The following is a 20894-nucleotide window of genomic DNA, read 5'->3' as shown; positions in this document are numbered from 1 at the left end:
TTGTTGTATAGCAATGAAAATCTTTTAGATGATGGTGTGTACGTATATCTATACATTGGATGGATGCAGATATAGACAATTTGATGATACGGTAGCAAGTTATGTCAGTGGCACTATAACCTAGTACTAGTAAGTGACATTATACAGTTAGTGCATCACAATTAGTACTAAGAGCCTTTTTGCAACGTATATTTCCATCTTTTGTATGAGAACTCATTGAGGCAAATTTTCCCATGCTATGAAATGATCAAAGTGGTCATTCACTAGGCCGTTGAGCTTTAATTGCTTAGATGGTTTAATTTTTGGGCATTAGTTTTATAACTTAGTTGATTTATAGCTAATTAGCAGTGATTGCTTTACTGATGGGATGAAAGCTCAATTTTGAGAATTTTGTGTATTTACTCAACATGATGTCTCAAAGAGGAAATGAAAATCAGCCATCTGCCATGAGGCTAATTTAGAGACCTACTCCTCCCCATCAACTTGAAAGAAGAATTGCGGAAGTTTTTCATCATCAAAATTCCCCTGTTTATAGTAGAGTTTCGCGAGTTTCGCTTCCTTAGATGCAATGATCAAGAGTGCCTTCTTGTATGTTATTTCAACTACAAGGATTGACTGATTATTAGTGGGAGACGAAGTAGAAGATATATACAGTTGAGCGATTAGAGAATCTTATTTGGGGTCAGTTCATAGAAGTTCTTATGAAGAGTATATTTTCAGAAGCCGTCGTCAGCAAAAAAAGGATACGTAATTTAATGATTTAAAGCAAGGAAAGAAGACCACGGTTGAATATGATTGAGAGTTTTGTGACATATCTCGATATGCGCCTTATAAGGTTGACATAGATAATGGTTGTAACTTCTCATAGGGTTTTCGTGGTAGCGCCTTTACTTGTTGGCAAGCCACACATTTTTCTACAACCAAAGCTATATTTCATTTCCATTTCTTTCCACCAAAAGTTTTGTTTGAGATCTTGATATATTTTTGTGTTTCCTGGGTATGCAGTATCTAGCATACATGAGCTTCACTTATGATTTCATTTCTCAACTATTCTTTGTTGAGTATACATAATCTTTTCTCAAACAAGATAGCTTTACCCCGAGCTTCTTGATAATTATCAATCCCTTCTATTCCTTACCCGTAATTATTCTACCTGTCATCTTCTCTTGTTACCGTAAGAATTTTGATTCTCAAATCATGAGTTATTGTTAACATTGGAATTACAACTTCTATGGTTTGCTGTGGTAGAACCATTTGTAAATTAAACTTTCAAATCCTTGATGAGAATTTTTCTTCATGGATAAGGAGAAATCCTTAGTTAACTTAAATTTTTCTACTCAAGGCATCCACTACTATATTGGCTTTGCGTGGATGATAATTTATTCCACGGTCATAGTCCATTATTAATTCGAGCTATATTCTTTGTCTTATACTTAGATCTTTTGCTCGAATAAGTATTTAAAATTTTTATGAGGTGTATCAATTTTACATCTCGTTTCATAATACTATTGTTGCTAGCTCCAAGTTGTGTTGAGCAATTCAGTTCTTGCGGTCTAAATTTTCATGACCCATTAACAAGAACTCTTTCATTTTGCAACAACGGACAACCAAGTCCATCTTTGATATACAGGACTGATTTCATATGGTCTTTCAACTTCGGGAATTCGGCTAAATTTAAAATAGCCTTTCATCCAGTAATAGATGAGCAATTTGAGAGAAATCTTTAGACCTTGGAAGATGTGATATAGACTATTGTACTAGAGCGAAGAAGTGGCTACTTTAGCGGTGAGGATGCTGGCAATCGTGGATGATTCTGAGTTCCAAAACTCTCTTTAAAAAAAATAAAAATAAAAAAATGACTTGTCTTTTCCTCAGTTCAGAATGAGCGAATTCCCCATCAGCACGGACAGGAGACGGCCATCTAAAGGTGCATCACGCGTACCAGAAGCCGCATTATGCACTAGATTGAAGAATGAATTGAGAAAATGCTTTGCTACTCGTTGAATTTGCCTACAATAATAGTTTTCAGGCAACAATTGATATGAGATCATATTGAGCTCTTTGCGGAAAGAAATGTTGATCTCTACTCTATTGACGTGAGGTAGGTGAAAGAAAAGTGATAGGACCTGATGCAGTTAAAGAAATGATTACGTTTATCCGATATATTCGACAACTGCTCAAGGAACCTCAAGAGCGATATAAACTTTTTGCAAACACTCGTTGATTTGATTTGGATTTTTGAAATAGGGGATAAAGATTTTCTTAGCGTATCGCATTCCAAAGGAGTGCACAAATTCAATGTGAAAGAGAAGTATCTGGAATTATTTTCTGATGTAGTCAAATTTCGAGGACGAAATTTCTTTAAGGGGGAGAGGATGTAACATCCGGCATTTTCACTACAGTATACTATATATTATTAATATTATTTGGGCAAGTGATTATTTTAATTTGTGGAGTTAAGCCCAATACTTTAGTATTTGGGCCAAAGGTTATGTAGGTATCTGAGAAGAGGCCCAAGTTCAACTCTTTTAAATCAGTAGATTAATGCAAATTGGATTATCAAAGTATATTGGCTGCTCAAACAACACGTGGCTCTCCACTCATTACTCAGCTATTTTCCAAACCGCCTTAGAGATAGTATAAGTATTTTCCTTCTCACGATCAGCCATTTTTCTTCACCCTGCAACTCGGTTCAGTTCACCAATTATCTCCAAGAATCTGTCACAGCAGTTCACCAATCATGTCCAAAAATCTCTCACAGCAGTTCACTTAACCAAGCAGGTAGTATCTCTGTGTGTATCTCCGTATGTTCTTCAATCAATTCCTTGTATATAAAAAAAAAAAAAAAAGCAATCAAGAACAGCAGAAAGGACATAGCCACACCAGATTAAACATAAGCATAGTTAATTAGTACACTGTGCTTCACCATCAAAACCTTAATTTTGCAGTATTCGAATAAGAAAGCAGATTAATAACAAAAGAATGGTAAAAAAGATAAGAGTCTTGAGCAGTAGATGGGCTGGCTCGCCGGAGAGGTCTCGAAGCAACGACGCTAGTCGATTCCTGAAATAGGAAATAGTTAGGGATTTATTAATACGAGGTGTTAAACTGGAAAATAGATTGAAGAGCACAAAAGAAAAAGGAAATAAGGTGAAGGAGGGGAATGGCAGCAGCAGGCGCGAGCCACCGCAGCGGAGGCGCGGTTGGTGGCGGCGGCGACCGCTGGCACTGCCACGGTGGTCCGCGGTGGTTGCCGACAGCAAGAAAGAGTTTAAGCGAGGGAGAAAGAAAGTGAAATAGAGAGAGATCGAGAGAGGGAGATTGATAGGGAGAGCAGAGAAAGGGCAAAGGCATACCTGAGGCAGGGACGGCAGCGCAACGTTCAGGCAGCGGCAGTAGCGACGGAGACGGCGTTATTCACTGGAGTTCACCGGACGAGCAGATTTGAAATGGGGAAACTTAAAAACCCTAGGTAGTTTGTAGCTTGAGAATTTGGGGGAAATAAATGAAAGAAAGGGGGAGAAGGAGAGGTGCCGGCCTCGCGGCGCCGGAGACGGCGAAAACCGGCGCCGTTCGCCGGAGAAGGGGGGGAGAGAGAGAGAGGCGGCCGAGAGAGGGAGCGAAGAGAGGGAGAGATGTCTGCGTGGGGAAGAAATAGAAAATAGAGAGAGATTAACTTGTTTTATGTTTTAAAGAAGGTTATTAATTTTAATTTATTTGAATATGAAAATGGTTAATTGGGCTCAAACTAGTAATTGGGTTTAAGCTGGTACTTGGGCCTATTAATCTCAATGGGATTAGTAATAATAAATTGTGTTGGCCCTTGATAGTTAATTAGAAGATGAATCTAATTTATTTAATTGAACTGAGTAGTAGTTTATTAATTTGAGCTTAATAATTTTATATGAGGGATTATTAGCTATTAACTAAAATTTAGTTTGATTGATTAATTTATGCTATTATCCAGTCTAATTATGCATAAATTAGACATTAGATTATTTCGAAATTAGATTCTTTAAAGAAGAGGAAAAGAAGGGATTTATATTGTCCCTAAGTAAATAATTATTTATATTGGTATTTATTGGTAAATTTGCCGGATAGCAACTAATCTTCATACCATAAATCCCAATAGAGCTATCATCTTAAAACCAACATAAGTATCCTTTTAAATCAGTCCATATCATTTTCCTCATTATTTATTAGTCAGTTTTTATACTGAAGGTCGGATACAAGCAAGGGTAAAGCAATAGTTCAGAATTACTAGTGTCGTCAGACCACGATCAGGTGGGCTTTCTAAACTCAAAATCTGAAGTGCACACTATTTCATGATGTTTACATGAATAAAGTTATATTAAAGTTATTGACTTGCCAAAACTTTTATGAGCTTGTATGATACCTATCTGGCACCAGAAGTTAATCGAATTCGGATCCTGTTCTATCCAGATGTTAGACAGGATTAGTGTACACAAGGGACCGTGAGCCGATCTAGCATATCGGCCGGCCTAGGACCGTGAGCCGGTTTAGCGTATCGGCCGGTCTAGGTCCGTGAGCTGGTTTAGCATATCGGCCGGTCTAGGACCGTGAGCCGGTTTAGCGTATCGGCCGGTCAGTGACCGTAGAAGGTGGCCACCTTCTCGGCACACAGATATCATTGCAGATATGGTATAGTACAATGAAGTATGTCTACAGACACATATGAAGTTTATAATTATTGTAGAGATGTTTTATAGTTTTTGGCGTGCACAGGTTATTTAAATAAAACTCCTGTGTGATGCTTGAGATGGCAAGTTCAATTTATAGCTCTAAGAGCAATCTTTAAAGTTATTTCGGCATGTGACCATTGAGTACCTTTTTAGTACTCAGCCCTGCATATATTTTCTAAATGTGCAGGTTAAGCTGTGATGCAGATGGATGTCAGCAGAGCAAAGCTTTTGATATATAAGTACTTAATTAGGCTCAGGATTTCATGTCTTCATACATGTAATCCACTTAAGCTATTCCGCTGCAACGCTTAGTGCGTTTTACTTTATTGATGGGTTGCAAAGATTTCAAACTAATAGCTTACAGAACTATGTCACTTGATACTTAGACAACTTGTCGTTATGTATTGTGAGTTGTCTGCTTTTGAGTTTTAGAAGAGATTGTTTATGATTACCAAATACTTTGGTAAATTATTGTTTAAGCAGGTTAGTGATTTTTATTGAGATCTATTTTCTTTTTCATTTTCTTATTTTGTTTTCAGTCACACTTTTTCCCGACTTAACTATTCACTAGCTTAGGTCGGGCTGTGACAAAGTGGTATCAGAGCAGTCGTTTGCTCTGAGCCTAAATATTCCTTTGAGTCTAGTCTAACTTTGAATCTTTGGACTAGTATGAGTAATATAGTAAAAACTCTGCTCTCCATCTCATCCAGCTTAGCCAGGTATGGATTTTCAGCGTTTTAAAGTATCAATTTACAGTTTTGGAAGAGTTAGAGTTATTAATATCGCAACTTTGCAAGAAAGTTATTAATATTGCAATTTTGCAAGAAACTAGTATTTGGAGAAGTTTACATGTTTACAAGTGAGTGAATATGAATAACATGGTTTATTTATGAGTATCCTCTACTAGTATGAACTTTTTGAACGGATAAAGTGTTGTTCATATTTTAATACTTGTATCTTGATATGTGGGGGATTTTCATTTGTTGTATAGCAATGAAAATCTTTTAGATGATGGTGTGTACGTATATCTATACATTGGATGGATGCAGATATAGACAATTTGATGATACGGTAGCAAGTTATGTCAGTGGCACTATAACCTAGTACTAGTAAGTGACATTATACAGTTAGTGCATCACAATTAGTACTAAGAGCCTTTTTGCAACGTATATTTCCATCTTTTGTATGAGAACTCATTGAGGCAAATTTTCCCATGCTATGAAATGATCAAAGTGGTCATTCACTAGGCCGTTGAGCTTTAATTGCTTAGATGGTTTAATTTTTGGGCATTAGTTTTATAACTTAGTTGATTTATAGCTAATTAGCAGTGATTGCTTTACTGATGGGATGAAAGCTCAATTTTGAGAATTTTGTGTATTTACTCAACATGATGTCTCAAAGAGGAAATGAAAATCAGCCATCTGCCATGAGGCTAATTTAGAGACCTACTCCTCCCCATCAACTTGAAAGAAGAATTGCGGAAGTTTTTCATCATCAAAATTCCCCTGTTTTTAGTACTCAGCCCTGCATATGTTTTCTAAATGTGCAGGTTAAGCTGTGATGCAGATGGATGTCAGCAGAGCAAAGCTTTTGATATATAAGTACTTAATTAGGCTCAGGATTTCATGTCTTCATACATGTAATCCACTTAAGCTATTCCGCTGCAACGCTTAGTGCGTTTTACTTTATTGATGGGTTGCAAAGATTTCAAACTAATAGCTTACAGAACTATGTCACTTGATACTTAGACAACTTGTCGTTATGTATTGTGAGTTGTCTGCTTTTGAGTTTTAGAAGAGATTGTTTATGATTACCAAATACTTTGGTAAATTATTGTTTAAGCAGGTTAGTGATTTTTATTGAGATCTATTTTCTTTTTCATTTTCTTATTTTGTTTTCAGTCACACTTTTTCCCGACTTAACTATTCACTAGCTTAGGTAGGGCTGTGACAAGAAATCTCCCATATATTGAACATTTTGCTCCGCCATGACTTCTTGATCAAGATTGGGCCGAGCTTCTTCTTCTTCTTCCGGATGCACTAGATGTGTACCCTCAACGACTTCCAGTGTGGGGTTGGAAGCGATTCTCACTTCACGGTCTTTCTCTCGAGACTGTGATTCCACAAGGTTTCTCGAACTGGACTCGGACTCCTTCTCCAGGCTTGAAAGAACCTCACAAGGTCGATGAATGTTGTCAAAGTAGGGCGCTAGCTTTCTCTTCAAGCTGCGGCGACCTTGCATACACAACACTAGCAAACCAAATCAAACGCACCGGAGGGAGAAAATAACCGAGTCAAAAGAAAGAAACAAAATAAACACGGAAAACAAATGCAACACAATCAAATGCCTAAAGCCTTCCCCGGCAACGGCGCCAAAATTTGACTCATCCAAAAACACCTAACGGATGGACTCGAATTTATACGAGGTCGTCCTAGGGCGGTAAGGTGACTCAAGTCGTCTCTCAAGGAAGGCTTAGCAGGGCTTCGATTGTGCTACTCACAGGAAACAGGAAAGGAAACCTAAACACTCTAATCGGGTAGATTGGGTCTGACACTCTCTCTTTAAAACTAGGCGTAATTAAATAAAGCTTGTAAATTATCTAATGCAGAATCAACAGAAAGCATATAAATCTATCTAGGCAAACGATAGGAAGCAGATTAAGAACGCGGGGAAGCCAATAACCTAGGGTTCTATCTAGCAATCTAGAAAGCATTAGATAAATCAACAATCATAAACACTAATTATCTAGGCGGGATAAACGAACAAGCAATTCATCAAATGAAATCGAAGCAACATTAATCTCTGCAAAGAAAGCAAACTAGCATTCAATCAAAATATAAAACATAATTGTATTCTTACAGCGAGTATGGTCCGGAAATCCAATCCAACGGAATGCAAATCAACATTAGCTTTAATCCAACGAATCAAAAGATGTTTAAGATGTTTCTAACTACTCTAGAACTAAGGAAAAACAAGGGAAAAATGCCTGGAGGCTGCTGGGGTCGAGAGTTCTCTTCAAAACCCTAAAAATCGGATTTTATAGGGTGAAAACGTAACTGCCGGATTTGCACAGGGGCGGCGGCCGCCGTGAGGCGGCGACGCCGTGGACGGCGGCCGCCGTGGTACGGCGGCGCCGTCCCCCCCTTTCGGCCTTTTCTTGAATTGTGGGACTTAGGCAGGTTTATGGCTGGCGGCGCCCGCCGTGACACGGCGGCGCTGTGGACGGCGGCCGCCATGTGGCGGCGCCGCCGTGGGAGCCTTTCGCTGCTCTTCTCCAAGTAAAGCACGGCCCGCGCCGTGGGGCCGCGGCCGCCTAGCGGCGGCGGCCGTGAGCCTAACTCCAAAAATTGCTCGAAATGATGCCAAACCGCTCATCAACTCCCGAATCCTGCACACGACAGTAGTACACCCAAAAAGTCATCGAGCACGTGCAAAATAAATCACAAAGGTACGAAACGAGCTCGAATGCGCAGCAAGAAAACTCACAAAATAGGGCTAAACAGTCTTCAATTTCTTGAAGCACACTATCTGACTTGGATTAGTGATTATTCCCATAGTCCACTTCTAAGAATCGTGTGTCATTACTAATAACTACCTTCTGATTCTTTAGGACTAATTGCAAAGATGCATAACTCATCATTGGACATGTTTTTCCAAGAGTGACCTATTTCTTCTCTCCACCACACCATCTTATATAGGGATTACACGGTGTAGTAAACTGGATTGGAATCCCAAACACTGACAATGAATCAGAAAAGATCATTCCTAACACATTATTGGCCCTTTATCCCCTTCGCCATCAATGACCCGGTCTCCATCTTTTCCTCTAAACAGGATTCGCAGGTTCTAAATGGTACAACCTGGATTAAATCCAATGTACTATTTAGACACGAGCCTTTAGATCCTGTTAAGATAGATGCGACCTAATCTAGGGTATCAATATATGTGTAAGATCCTCATGAGAAATTAGCCTTAACTTGTCTCTTTCTTTTGTTCGATGATGTAAATGCAATATAAATGTATTTTGTAGACAACTTTGTCATTTCTTATGATAGAAACACCACTATCAAAAATGACATAAGATCCATCTATTTAAAATTTTGGAACATGATAAGGAACTCTAAAAAACAAAACTATGTCTTTAAGACTTAAAGACAAGTCTTCAATTGCAACAACTGCGACTCTAGTCACGTTGCCTATGAAGACAATCATCTCATCACTTTTCAGCTTCCTTGTCAGCTTAAAAAGCCATGCAAGGTGCAACAATCATTATCAGTTTTTCTTGTTATCCATTACTCACTACTGAGTAGAAAATGAGCTGATATGTCTCAGTTACTATAGCAAGTGAAGTACCTTAAACCTTTGCCTTGAGTATTGAAAGAAAAAAAAAATCTCCAATACTCAATCTTATCACACCACTACTTCCACTATTTCCCTTGTCTTTCTTGCCCCTTGGACCCTTCTTCTTCCCGTCTTTCGACGAAGAAGATGGCTCTCCTTTGACAATAACAAGTGCTTGCACATCTCTTTCCCACAACTTCCTTAGCCGTAGCTAGAACATTCAACAACTCAAAAAGAGTATTATCCTTCTTGCTCATAACAGCGTTAAGGCGAAAGTTCTTGATTAAAAGACTCGGGAAGATAGTTTAGGATAATATTGACTTTTGCCTCACCGTCGATACTCCCACTGAGCAAGTCAAGTCCATCAAACAAGTTTGCCATGTGCATGACATGCTCTTGCACTGAGCTATGCTCGCTCATAAAAATAACAAGATTACTCTCATCAAATTTAAACGAGTAGCCCAGTCCGACTCTTCGAACATTTTCTTGAGATTCAGCATGATGCTAAGAGCATCGTCCATGCCCTAATGTTAGAGTTGCAAGATTTGTGACATTATTCTCATAATATAGCATTCAGCCACATTATTCGTCACATGCCACCTTTTATGCAATTCATTTTTCCCATCAGTTGTCTCATGTTCGAACAAATAGAATGTGGAGTAGTAAGAAACATAAAATTTGTGCTTGTTTGTGATGAAGATATACTCCAAATGACGTTTCCATATAAAAGGACCGGTTAAAAGACTTTGTACAAGAATAAATAAACAGTAGGAGACATAGACATATCTGAAAGTAAACAATTAAACATGTAAGAACATGAAGCACATAATTCGTAACAATAATATTGTAACCTTTCAATAAAACAATATTAATGAAACCTCCAACTGCCCAAGGAATCTCACGAGTAAGCCACGATCGTGTGGACGTTTACGCATGAACCCCTCAACCAGACTATTTACCTAGTCGTTTAATTTCCATCCATGTCAACTTAACCTTTTGACAAAGGAAATTAATAGTTGGACCTTAACTAGACCATATCATATTCAAGAATGGACTCCGATGGGGAGTTGTACATTGTACTTGAAATGATATCTAAGCAACGACCACAATTTAACCTCGATAATTAAATTCTCGAAATTAGCATACTCATAAGGACCATACCGCTTTCAATTTAACTTCTTGATTATCTTATTTAAAATCCATCCTCTAAAGTACTTATGAAAATTATACGAGTAAGCCACGATCGTGTGGACGTTTATCGCATAACTCCCACTACTTAAATGGATTTAAATATTTTTAATAGAAACCTCAACTTAACAAACTTGTGAAATCGAACTTGAAGTAAGCCACGATCATGTGGACGTTTACTCATATCCTCAATCACTTTGTCTTGAGACCGCATGTGGAGGTCTATATAATTTTAAGAATAAAAATTATTAAACAATAACCACAATCTAACTTTGAAATTAAATTCTCGAATTTGACATACGCACTAGGACCATGTCGCATTCAATTTAATTTCTTAGTTATCTTATTTAATTCCATCCTCTAAAGTACTCGTGAAAAATTATACGAGTAAGCCACGATCGTGTGGACGTTTACCGCATAACTCCCACTACTTAAATGGATTTAAATATTTTTAATAGAAATCTCAACTTAACAAACTTGTGAAATCAAATATGAAGTAAGCCACGATCGTGTGGACGTTTACTCACATTGTCAATCACTTTGTCTTGAGACCGTTTGTGGAAATTTAAATAATTTTTAATCATCTATAAAATTATTAATACAGCTTAGTCTTTTTTCTTTCAAAAGGTTTGATCATGCTCAAACACATAATCCTAAACATGTTCTTCTAGAACGCAACACGTAAAAACATGCTCGCAAAATTCTAAAACATGCTTAAGAAAATGATAAACCTAGCATGCTTGTCTAAGCGCAGTTAATAAACACATATTAACAAGCATAGACAAAGACATCAGGTAAAGAGCAAAAAGGATTAACACCACGACATGCAAAGAACAGAATAAAAGATAAAGTTCTTCGTGACCCATTCGTGGAATCCCAAAACTAATCTATTACATTTAAAATGTAAAACTCGGCCCGAACAACTCCATCAGGCCCGTGTTGGAAATTAGGGTTTGAGCCCCATAGGGTTTCTCGAAACTGGCGCCACCTAGGGTTTGGGACCCCCTAGGCGCCACCGCCACCCACGCCTCGACAGCAGCCGGATCAGCACGGCAGTAGCAGCCTCGGCGCGCACAGCCCTCGGCACCAGCAGCAACGGCACGACAGCCAGCAGCCTCGGCGCGCACAGCTCTCGGCAGCGGGCGGACGACCGTGCAGCGCAGTTCTGGGTGCATAGCACACAGCGCGCAGGCACGCGCGCGCGCGCTGTCCCAACACGCACGGCCCTCGCTCCCCCAGCCCGACTCCAGCGTGCTCGCCTCCTCGGAAGGTCCCAGCACCGAGAGCAGCAGCGGCCGCGCGGCGCCTGACCGGGCGTGTAAGCGCACACGCGCGCGCAGCCCCGTCTGCCACAGCCCGGAAGTATGTGCGCGCGCCGTAGTGCACGGGGCTCGTGCAGTGTGCAGCCCTTCGTGCCCTCGGCCGCCGTCGCCTCCCGGCTCTTCAACCTCCGTTCATTCGATCGATGTTGATTCGTCGTCGTCTTCGTCTTCGTCTCAATTTTCAACAATTACAGATTACAAAGGAAAAACAAATACAATTTGAAATCCTAATCTAACCACGGTTTTTCTCGTGGTGAAAAATGATTACAACGTCAAAACGATGTACCCCACGAATCAACAGACCACGAAGAACAGCAGCAGTAAATACAACGCACATTATTAATCAAACGCAAATTAACTGACAGAGCCAAGAAAAGCATTCCAGGCTCTGATACCAATTGAAGGATTATTAGCCCCAACGGGATCGTTTCTTGGATATCTTAATTTACCATACAACGATTAATCCCTAACATGCCCCTATGAATTTAAGTGCTGCACGTTGGAGTTCAGAAATACCTGAAGTATTCAAAAGAATTCGTCAAATTCGCAGTTGAACAGACCAGTCAGCTTCAAGCCTTCGTTTGAAGCCTCAAACGTCCTCAAATCGTATTTTGCCCAGAAATACGACTTCTTTGTCTTCGAGAGAGCTTTCCGTGGCCGCCTGTTTCGCCCGAATCAGAGTTCTGTTGAGGACGTTATGGCTGTTCTCCCGAAACTGCCAGAACTTGATTTCCTGCGAAAATCTGACTCCAGCTCAGATCTTCTGAACTGTATCCCGCTCAGCTTTCACCGTTGGATGGACAACGAGCTGTGAAAGTCCCAAGAGAGAATTCTGCTTCACGTTGGCGCCGCTATGCTCTGCTCTCAAAACCCTAATATTTTGTGTGTATTTCCTGAGAGCAGACAGCTGTAACAACTGTGGGGCGCCAGTTTTCTTGTGCTACTCGAATTCTCCAGCTAGGGCAAGGAGACTTTGGGCCAGTCCAGGGACCAGATGCACAGAATAAAGATGGGCCTGCAATGAATTAATTTCTATAATCAGCCCAGACCAGTAATTAATTCATAAGTATTAATTCATTCCACTAGAGAATCAATACTGACTTACCCCTTTATTGCCGGTGATGAGTCGGGGCTTGTATTTAGACTTATTAAATCTTCGTATTTAAAATATCCGACATCCATTAATTAATTAGAGCTCTGACAGCTTAAATTAATTAATCTCTTTGTAATCCTTAAGCAGTACCACTAAAACCTTATTATTGCACCTGAACTTAATCAACCTGCAGGGTTTAACGCAATAAACCTTATTGAGCTTCTTAAGAGGATGTCATTATCCTATACTGGATACGGGTACTAATACAGATAACCAAATATCATATATTGACCGCTATCACCCAAGATACAGAGTACTCAAGTTACTATATAACTCTCACCTATAGTAAGTCAAAGTGATATACGAATCAACATATATATTTGAAATCTTATTAGTATTAAGATTCTATTAAGTAACCGAGATCTTTGATTCTTCACTTAAGTCAGACAGAAGAATACACCTCACTGTGGTCCTATCAATACGTTATGACGTACCAGTATAGACAAGTAGTCAAGACAAACTACTTCCATCTATACCGCAGCCTAAACCAATGACTCGTCCTAAAGTCATCTCGGCTGTGATCATTTTATATCTCTTAAGGTTATTCCAATTATATGGTCTTATGTGATCTACAACACACCATATAATCTACTTATATAGAGACAAAGGACATACATATGCAATCATGAACACAATCAGATAGGAGATTAAAATAGTGAACTTAGGAAACATTGTATACAAGCATAAAACGTTCTTGCTTTCAATATACAAATCCAACACGAACAGCGCTCACCGAGCGGTCGCCGCCCGGTAGGCGACTCCTTCCCAAAAATCCTTCTACAGGCGGCGGTCGCCGCCGTCTTCTCTACTGCGCGCGATTTTTTTGTGTTGGTCATAACTTTCTTGTCTGAACCTTGATTTATGATCCGTTTATGATCACGAACTCGTATCGAGACGATCTACAACCTCTATTTCTGACAAGGTTTCCAAATTCGAACTCAATAAACCTGAAATTTCTTTCAAAGTTCGAGTAAGAATCATGTTTCACAAGATAAAGCAAATTAAGCACAAAACAATCATCCAACACTCAAATCCCTATAAAATTGACATCATATGAACACTAAAAACCATGGAAACATAAGTGTTATCAACCCCGTCGAACATCCCTCTTTCTTCTCCCCCTTCTCGATTATGGTCCTCTTTTTGGTTAACATTTTGGTTCGATTTGAGTTCGATTTTGGGGTTTTTTTTGTTCGATTTTCTGGGTTTTCTTTTGGGTTCGAATTTGGCTCTTTTGGCCACCACGTTGCCGGTGGTGGCCGGCGGTTCTCGGTGATAGTGTTCAAAAGAAGTGTAGATTTTTGGATAAAAAATTTAATTTTGAATCAATCTGTTATTAGTTGATGCATTCACAAATGAAGGTGATTGTCTGATGACGAAGAAGGTTACTAATTGATGCATTCACAGTGAAGACGAAGAAGAAGAGGGTTGGGGAGCTTGGTGATTGTCTTATGCATTCACAGATGAAGGTCTATTTTTTTAAAAAGAGTAATTGAAAATGAATTTAATTAAATTAATTGAAATTGTTGAATTTTGTTAATCTAAATTTAAATTTTAAAATAACCATAAAAGAAACAAATTCACTACATTTAAATTAATCAACTACACTAATGATGTGACCCACAATACTTTATCACATAAACTACCTCTCCTTAATCTCTTTGCCCAAATGAAGTGTGTCTTCATTATTGGGACGGAGGGAGTATTACGCTTAAGATTTTGATATGATCTTATAGGCTTCAGATGACATGATGTTAAGATGAAATAAAATCTTCAATCTTATATTGACCTTTTTCTAAACATTATTAAATAAAAATTTATATAAAAAAATATTTTTTATTCTAACAAAAAGTTAACATTTAATTGAGGAATATGGTTTAGATTAAAAATTTTCAATTATATTACCTCAAATTAAATAAATTTAAAAATAATTTATGTATAAATAATTGTTTATACAAAAATAATACTCATATAATTTAAATAAGGGTTAATTGTCCCTAAATACACCACCTTTCCTTGAATTTTATAATTGCACATCACCTTTAAATCCGCTCCAAAATACATCACCTTTATATTTTTTCTGTTTCTGCACATGACTAAAAAATCCTCAAGAAATAAATTAAAGTGTTAATTTATAAATTTAAATATCTTTTTAGAAGCGGAAATATAATAAAATAAAATTCTTTATTTATTTTTATAAAGAATTTTATTTTATAAAGGTGATGTATTTTGGAGCATATTTAAAGGTGATGTGCAATTGTAGAATTCAAGAAAAGATGGTGTATTTAGGGACAGATTTTAAAGGTGATGTGTAATTGTAGAATTCAAAGAAAGATGGTGTATTTAGGAGCAATTAACCCTTTAAATAATAATTTAAAATAAACGATTTACACACTAATTACAATATAAAGTCATTTTTCAACTAAACTCGATGAGTTACAAATTAGTACTAATAGGAAAAGGAATTAATCGAGACGATAGAAGATAGAATATATGCTATTATCAATAAAAAAAGAATATAAAATAATTATAAATCATAAAATAAAGTATTTATTCCTCGAATGTCGACGGTTAATACACTAGTAACCTTATAATTTCTTTATTGGAGTGATTGCAAACTTAAATTTTAGGAACAAGAGAAGAAAATAAAAAAGGAGGAAACGAAATTTTGGTGATTGAATGCTGTTAAATTAGGACTTGTATTAGAGGAAAAATAAAAGAATTGAATGCAAAAATAGTTTAGAGCCCCACTAATTTGCAGGTTCCCATTTCTTTAATAATTAACAATATAACGCAAGGTGTAATAATTTCAGCCGTCGTTCGTCAGCCTGAACATTTTCCTTCTCCTAAATTCCTAATCTTTTGTTCGTTTCCTTCACTCTAATCTTGTGCGTCCGAAACCCTAAAATCACAGAAGCAGAGACCAGATCAGCGTTGGAGAGAGAGACAGAGTTGCCGCGTGGAATTGTTGTTTCTCTACTTGCGAATATATTCAAATTTTGGGCACTCCTGATCAGGTAACTTTTGATTTTCTTCTCACCAGACCTTTTAGCGTTTCATTTTTTTTTTAATTTTTTTTTGACCATTTTTGCTAACTGTAAATGGCTATTCTGTGGAATTTATGTGGTTAATTTTGGAGTTGTATGTTTGATTGTAAATGGTTCCATCGTGAAAAATCAACTGTGGATAATTATGCTACAATATTGGTGCTAATAGTAGTAGTCCAGCATAATTTTGCTGGAGAAAAACCCCTGTCAGTTACCAATCATCTCTGAAGATTCACAAAAGGCCGAGCTAAATCACGACTTTCATGTTCGTTGATAAATCATTTGATAGTAACATAGTTCCGTCATGAGTATAGGTAGGAAAAGATAAAGAAATTCGGATAATCTTGTCTCATGTTCCAAGCCATAATCTGTTCTTTTTTACATATCTGATTAACTAATGATTAATTTAATTAATTAAAGCTTCAACAGAGCTTGAGCTTTGACTATTTTGTTGGCTTTGTTTGATACTTCGATTATAGCCCTATAATTGACAAAGAATAGAAGTTGTGTAATGCTGTTGGTGCATAGAGTCCTCTTTTCACATATAATTGGATTCTCCTTGGAGATGATTGAGTAATCATTGGAGCAGTCTTACTTTCCAAATTCAGTTAAGAACTGATTTATCTGATTGAGAAACCCACCGGTAACTCTTTGATGATTAAATCAACTCTATTGAATTGTGCGGTGGGTTGTCTTGACTTGGGCTAAAAAGATGTCTGTTTTTCCACTATCCTTCGTCTGTCGAGATTTACAATTCTTCTGTTTGAATCTTCTTCTCTGGTGTATTCCTAGAAATGGAGAATTCAAATTTAGAAGATATGTGCAGCATGGAGCCACATGTTGAGGGAACAATCGATGATCCAGCTTCGACAAGCTCATCCTACAAAATGTTTGGCCGTCAGGCCAGTGGTCATCACATGGTGGGGGGCGTCCAAGGTATGTAATGTAATAGATAAATAAAATAAATCTTGTCTAATATAATTAATTTGTATGTAATGTAATAGATAAATAAAATAAATCTTGTCTAATATAATTAATTTGGAAGTGTGTTCGAAACCATGCTTTATTCCTGGTTCTGGAATATGTAAGCAGCTTTTCTACTAATTCTGAGATTAAACGACATCTTTTGCATGACCCAGGAGTGATTAAATCATGATAGATTAATTTTCTAAAATAAAAAGTTAAAAACTGAGTTTTGAACGTTAAATCTGGATATTTGTTGGTAGAGTATCTTGAAATGGACTATGAGGCAGGCTTTGTTATAATTGGCAGGCTTTCTCAATAGCTAGATACTCAATGCATTCCCCATCTGGTATTCTTATGGCCTTACGGGGGCATCTTATCTGTACATAAATAGGTGATGCTTTTGGGTCTGAGTAATCAGGAATAGTTGAATGCAATGCTGTTTACCTAGTATACATGTTAGCTTACTTGTTTTATTTTTATCTTAAATTTTTAGCCACAAACTAAATTCTTGGAAAATGCGAGTGTGATGCTCAGACTCAGAGTGATTTGTTAAGTATAACATATTTACTCTCGATTTTGATATTTAAAGTGTTAATATTTCCTTTTCAATCAATTTCTTTAACCAATTAGTTCAATGGCGTAACTTTGTGCTCTTGATATCTTGAAATATCCTTGGGAGGAGAATTATCTGCTTCTTCGGATAGCTATGGCACTTTGATTGTTGTGGGATGTTAAGGTTTGAAAACCATTTCTTGACTTACAATCTTGAAATAGAAAACTACTATGCTTTGACAGGAGAATTGTAAGGCATATAACATTGCTACTGAATCTAGTGGTTGACAGGGCAATTTGTTCTTGTTCTACGTTATTTCCTTCAATTGATTTTCTTTGCTCCTGAATATTGGACATCTTAGCAGAATATTTTTTATGCTTCTATGCTGCCTTCCTTCATATTCCTGCTCCAACTGTTAACCCATCTCATTGTTACTGATTTTCTCCATCTGATTTTTAGCTGCTGACGTCCTATTGTGGAGACGTTATCGTGTTTCATTTGGCTTAGTTGTCGCCACATTATCCTGGCTATTAATCGAGCGCTCAGGGATACCATTTTTATCTCTTTGTTCAGATGTGTTGCTGATTATAGTTGTTCTATTATTTCTCCAGGCAAACTATGCTGGATATAGAAATAAGTATGATTCCTACATCTTTTGTGTCTCACATTTCAATTTCTTGTTGTGTCTATAGGGAGTCGTCTCATATCTTTTCTGTTTCTGGTTGTCAGACAACTTCCGACATTACCTGAACTAGTTCTATCAGAAGAGATGGTGAACAATGCTGCTGCATCTTTTCGTGCCAAAGTGAATTACATGCTGCTTATGGCTCATGATATTACTCTCGGCAAAGATTTCAGACTTTTCTTCAAGGTTAGCTATGAATGATTTATGAAGATTGAAAGTAGATGATGCAAATTAGTGAATGGATTCACATGAAGCCAGTTGACTCTTTTTCATGCCCTTCTCACCTATCTTTTACCCCATAGTTGGTAGAATGATAATCCATTCGCTGAATTCGAATGCAACGGGTCGGGAGGACATAGAGAAAATAACAAAGGCAAGACTCTTACTTAGTTATTAACCCACATGAATATTCTGAGGAATAGTACTAAGAAATATTTCCCCTGTTCTCTTCGTTTGAGGGTCGGTTGGGGTAGTGGGGTTTGAGGCGGGAGGAGGGGGGTAGTTGAGTTATGAGTTATACTGCCTTCCCCAATACAAATTTGATGGTGTAGCGAGCTTAAAAACTCAAGGCTTATGTGATGGAATCTTTATGTCGATAGAGAACCGGAAAGAAACCATAGAAATCCTGGAAGAACGAATCCCATATAAGCTGAAAAATTGGATTCTCTTCTGACACCGTTATCCTTCCCTCATTTCTTATTTATTATAACTATTGCTTTTATTTATTTCAATCAAACCACTGATAATGCAGACACGAAAGGATATAATTAAGCTGCTTCAACTGTAGCTCCTTTACCTAGCCAGAATTACAGCTCTCTTAAATGAGGCCAAACTGCTGTCTCATTCCCTAACATCATACGTGTCAATGTTAAGTAATCTAATCTTGATCCAGGTGAACTGGGTATGCAAAACCTTGTTCCATTTTTGAGAAATAATGCTTAAATATTTATGTTTTAGTTGGACTAGATGGTCCTTATCTATTCTACCACCTCACACTGTCCAGATTAAAGTAGCAGGCTTTTATTGCTTACTTAATTTCTCGACCTACTGCTAAAAAGTAAATGTCTTCAATGTTGTGGAACCACAGTGGAATCTGAAAACAGGGCACTCTATGAAAATGGTTGACATGTATGAGTGCAAATGACTTGGTTTACATACTATATTTCACTAATGGTGATTCTCTTGCCATGTGAAATTGGTGCATTTTAATTGATTCTCTTGTAATGTCAGACACCTCTATTGGATACTGTGGATCTTGCCAGCACCCAACAGTTGCATTAAGATCCTTTTAGTAACCATGGAAAAAAGTTGTTTATAACGTCTGTCTAAAATATGAAGTAGCATGAAACAGCAAATATATTCATACTACAGTCATGATAATCAATGGGTTTATATCCCAATAGGCATGTGGTTTTAACCATCCAAGTTTTTTCCGATTGAATTGATATCATGAAATGAATATGGCATGCACAATGCTTCTGCTTAATGGTTCCATTGGAAGAAGTGAAATTCACGGCCTTAATAAAACTTGCAGGTCGTTATTGCTCTATGGCTCTTGTCTGTGATTGGTAGCTTGATATCTTTCGCCACTCTTGCCTATATAGGTATACAAGTTTATCCTCGGTATTTTTGACTGGTCTTTAGTTGATTACTGTAATCTTCTCAGTTTCTTTCTTATACATCTATAACATTGCTCTTCATGCTTTGTCTACACGTATAAAATATTGGAGGAAATTATGGGTGGGTTATGCACTTTGGTTCAAGTTTTCACCACTTATTGCATTTCTTTGGAAATTGTCTTAGGGTGTTGGCTTAGCTTATTTTAAAAAGCTTATAAGCTCTTATAGCTTATAAGATGTAGTTTTTTAAGAGCTTATAAGTTGTCAAAGTGTTTGGACAATTGAGCTTATAAGCTAGAGAGACAATTTTTAGTTAGAGCAAGAAAATCTTTGTAGGAGAGAGAAAACTAGAATGATATATGATGAAAATAAAAAATCATAGTTGAGTTATTTTTGTAGAATGAGTTACTTATAAGATAATAAAAAAATAAGTTGGGGTAGATGAACTTATTTTATGGGGACTTATAAGCTCTTGGAGCTTATTTTTACAGCTTATAAGCTGTTTAGGAGCCTATTTTGCCAAACACTTTGAAAGAGCTTATAAGCACAACCAAACACCGTCTTAGTGCTGACTTCCAAACATATTGCATTTTTCCATTAGCGTGAGCTCGAATTATGAAGGATTATAATTCCATTTCGTTCTAGAAGTATGCAGCTGTTGATTTATTGGCAATAAAACTGCTGTGTCGCGGAAAATAAGTTGTCACTTGGAATGTTTAGATTGAAACCCTTACACTTTGATTTTCTGACTTTCTTAGGGATCATTATTTCCATTATGGTTCCAGCATTGTACAACAGATTTGGAGACCGTGTGGACCGGTGTTTTGGGACGATCCATCGACAGTTTTCTAAGCATTATAAGATAGTCGATGAAAGTCTGCATAGCAGATTACCTAGGGCTCTCGCCAAGGACAAAGATCCTTGATTTTGATGTGCCACTCATTTTCTGTGAGCTTTCTCGTGTAAGAAAACAATATCATTTTGGAGCATTCATTTATCTTTTCTCAGGTACACTAGTCCACAAAAAGAAAAAAAAGTTTTAAGTCTTTCTTCGCTTAAACTACCATTGATATTAAATAGGCCCAAATTTTTGACAAAGGTCTACACGTAGCATATACATTGGGCTCATTAAATAAGCTGAAAGATAAGGCCTAATTTTAGTCCGTGTAATTCTAAACATAGCTCATTTTTTACTTATTATAGTCACTTGATTTAAAAAATTAATAAATACTCTCTCCGTCCAATTCCAATAGGCTCATTTGTTTTGGGCGAGGAGGTTAAGAAAATTTATTTTTTAGTAGGAAAGTGGTAGTAAAG

General features: G+C 37.4%; 1 protein-coding gene and 1 long non-coding RNA gene across 5 annotated transcripts; one reads left to right on the top strand and one right to left on the bottom strand.

Annotated features, from left to right (window-relative positions):
* Nucleotides 1–2518: 2518 nt before the first annotated feature.
* On the bottom strand, nt 2519–3686 carry LOC130992904 (uncharacterized). 2 transcript variants are annotated; one of them, XR_009091463.1, is made up of 3 exons: nt 3357–3686; nt 2936–3063; nt 2519–2824 (listed from the first exon to the last, which is right to left on the bottom strand). It is a non-coding gene; the product is annotated as an uncharacterized LOC130992904 (long non-coding RNA). The 2 variants fall into 2 exon arrangements; XR_009091462.1 differs by having other exon boundaries at nt 2519–3063.
* Nucleotides 3687–15304: 11618 nt separating this feature from the next.
* Nucleotides 15305–20584, top strand: LOC130992891 (reticulon-like protein B16). Of its 3 annotated transcripts, none has more exons than XM_057917650.1 (6): nt 15305–15724; nt 16547–16690; nt 17733–17910; nt 18003–18144; nt 19493–19562; nt 20336–20584. In XM_057917650.1, exons 2-6 carry the CDS (start codon nt 16549–16551, stop codon nt 20500–20502), a joined length of 699 nt encoding a protein of 232 aa, XP_057773633.1. In that variant the 5' UTR covers nt 15305–15724; nt 16547–16548; the 3' UTR covers nt 20503–20584. The 3 variants fall into 3 exon arrangements, with proteins under 3 accessions (XP_057773633.1, XP_057773635.1, XP_057773636.1); XM_057917652.1 differs by having other exon boundaries at nt 15347–15724; nt 17847–17910; XM_057917653.1 differs by lacking the exon at nt 19493–19562 and having other exon boundaries at nt 15352–15724.
* The last annotated feature ends 310 nt before the right edge of the window (nt 20585–20894 follow it).

The sequence above is a fragment of the Salvia miltiorrhiza genome, chromosome 7 (genome assembly GCF_028751815.1).
Source record: "Salvia miltiorrhiza cultivar Shanhuang (shh) chromosome 7, IMPLAD_Smil_shh, whole genome shotgun sequence".
NCBI classification, from domain to species: Eukaryota; Viridiplantae; Streptophyta; class Magnoliopsida; order Lamiales; family Lamiaceae; genus Salvia; species Salvia miltiorrhiza.
The sequence above is the reverse complement of the archived record's forward strand: the minus strand, read 5'-3'. Positions and strand labels throughout refer to the sequence as shown.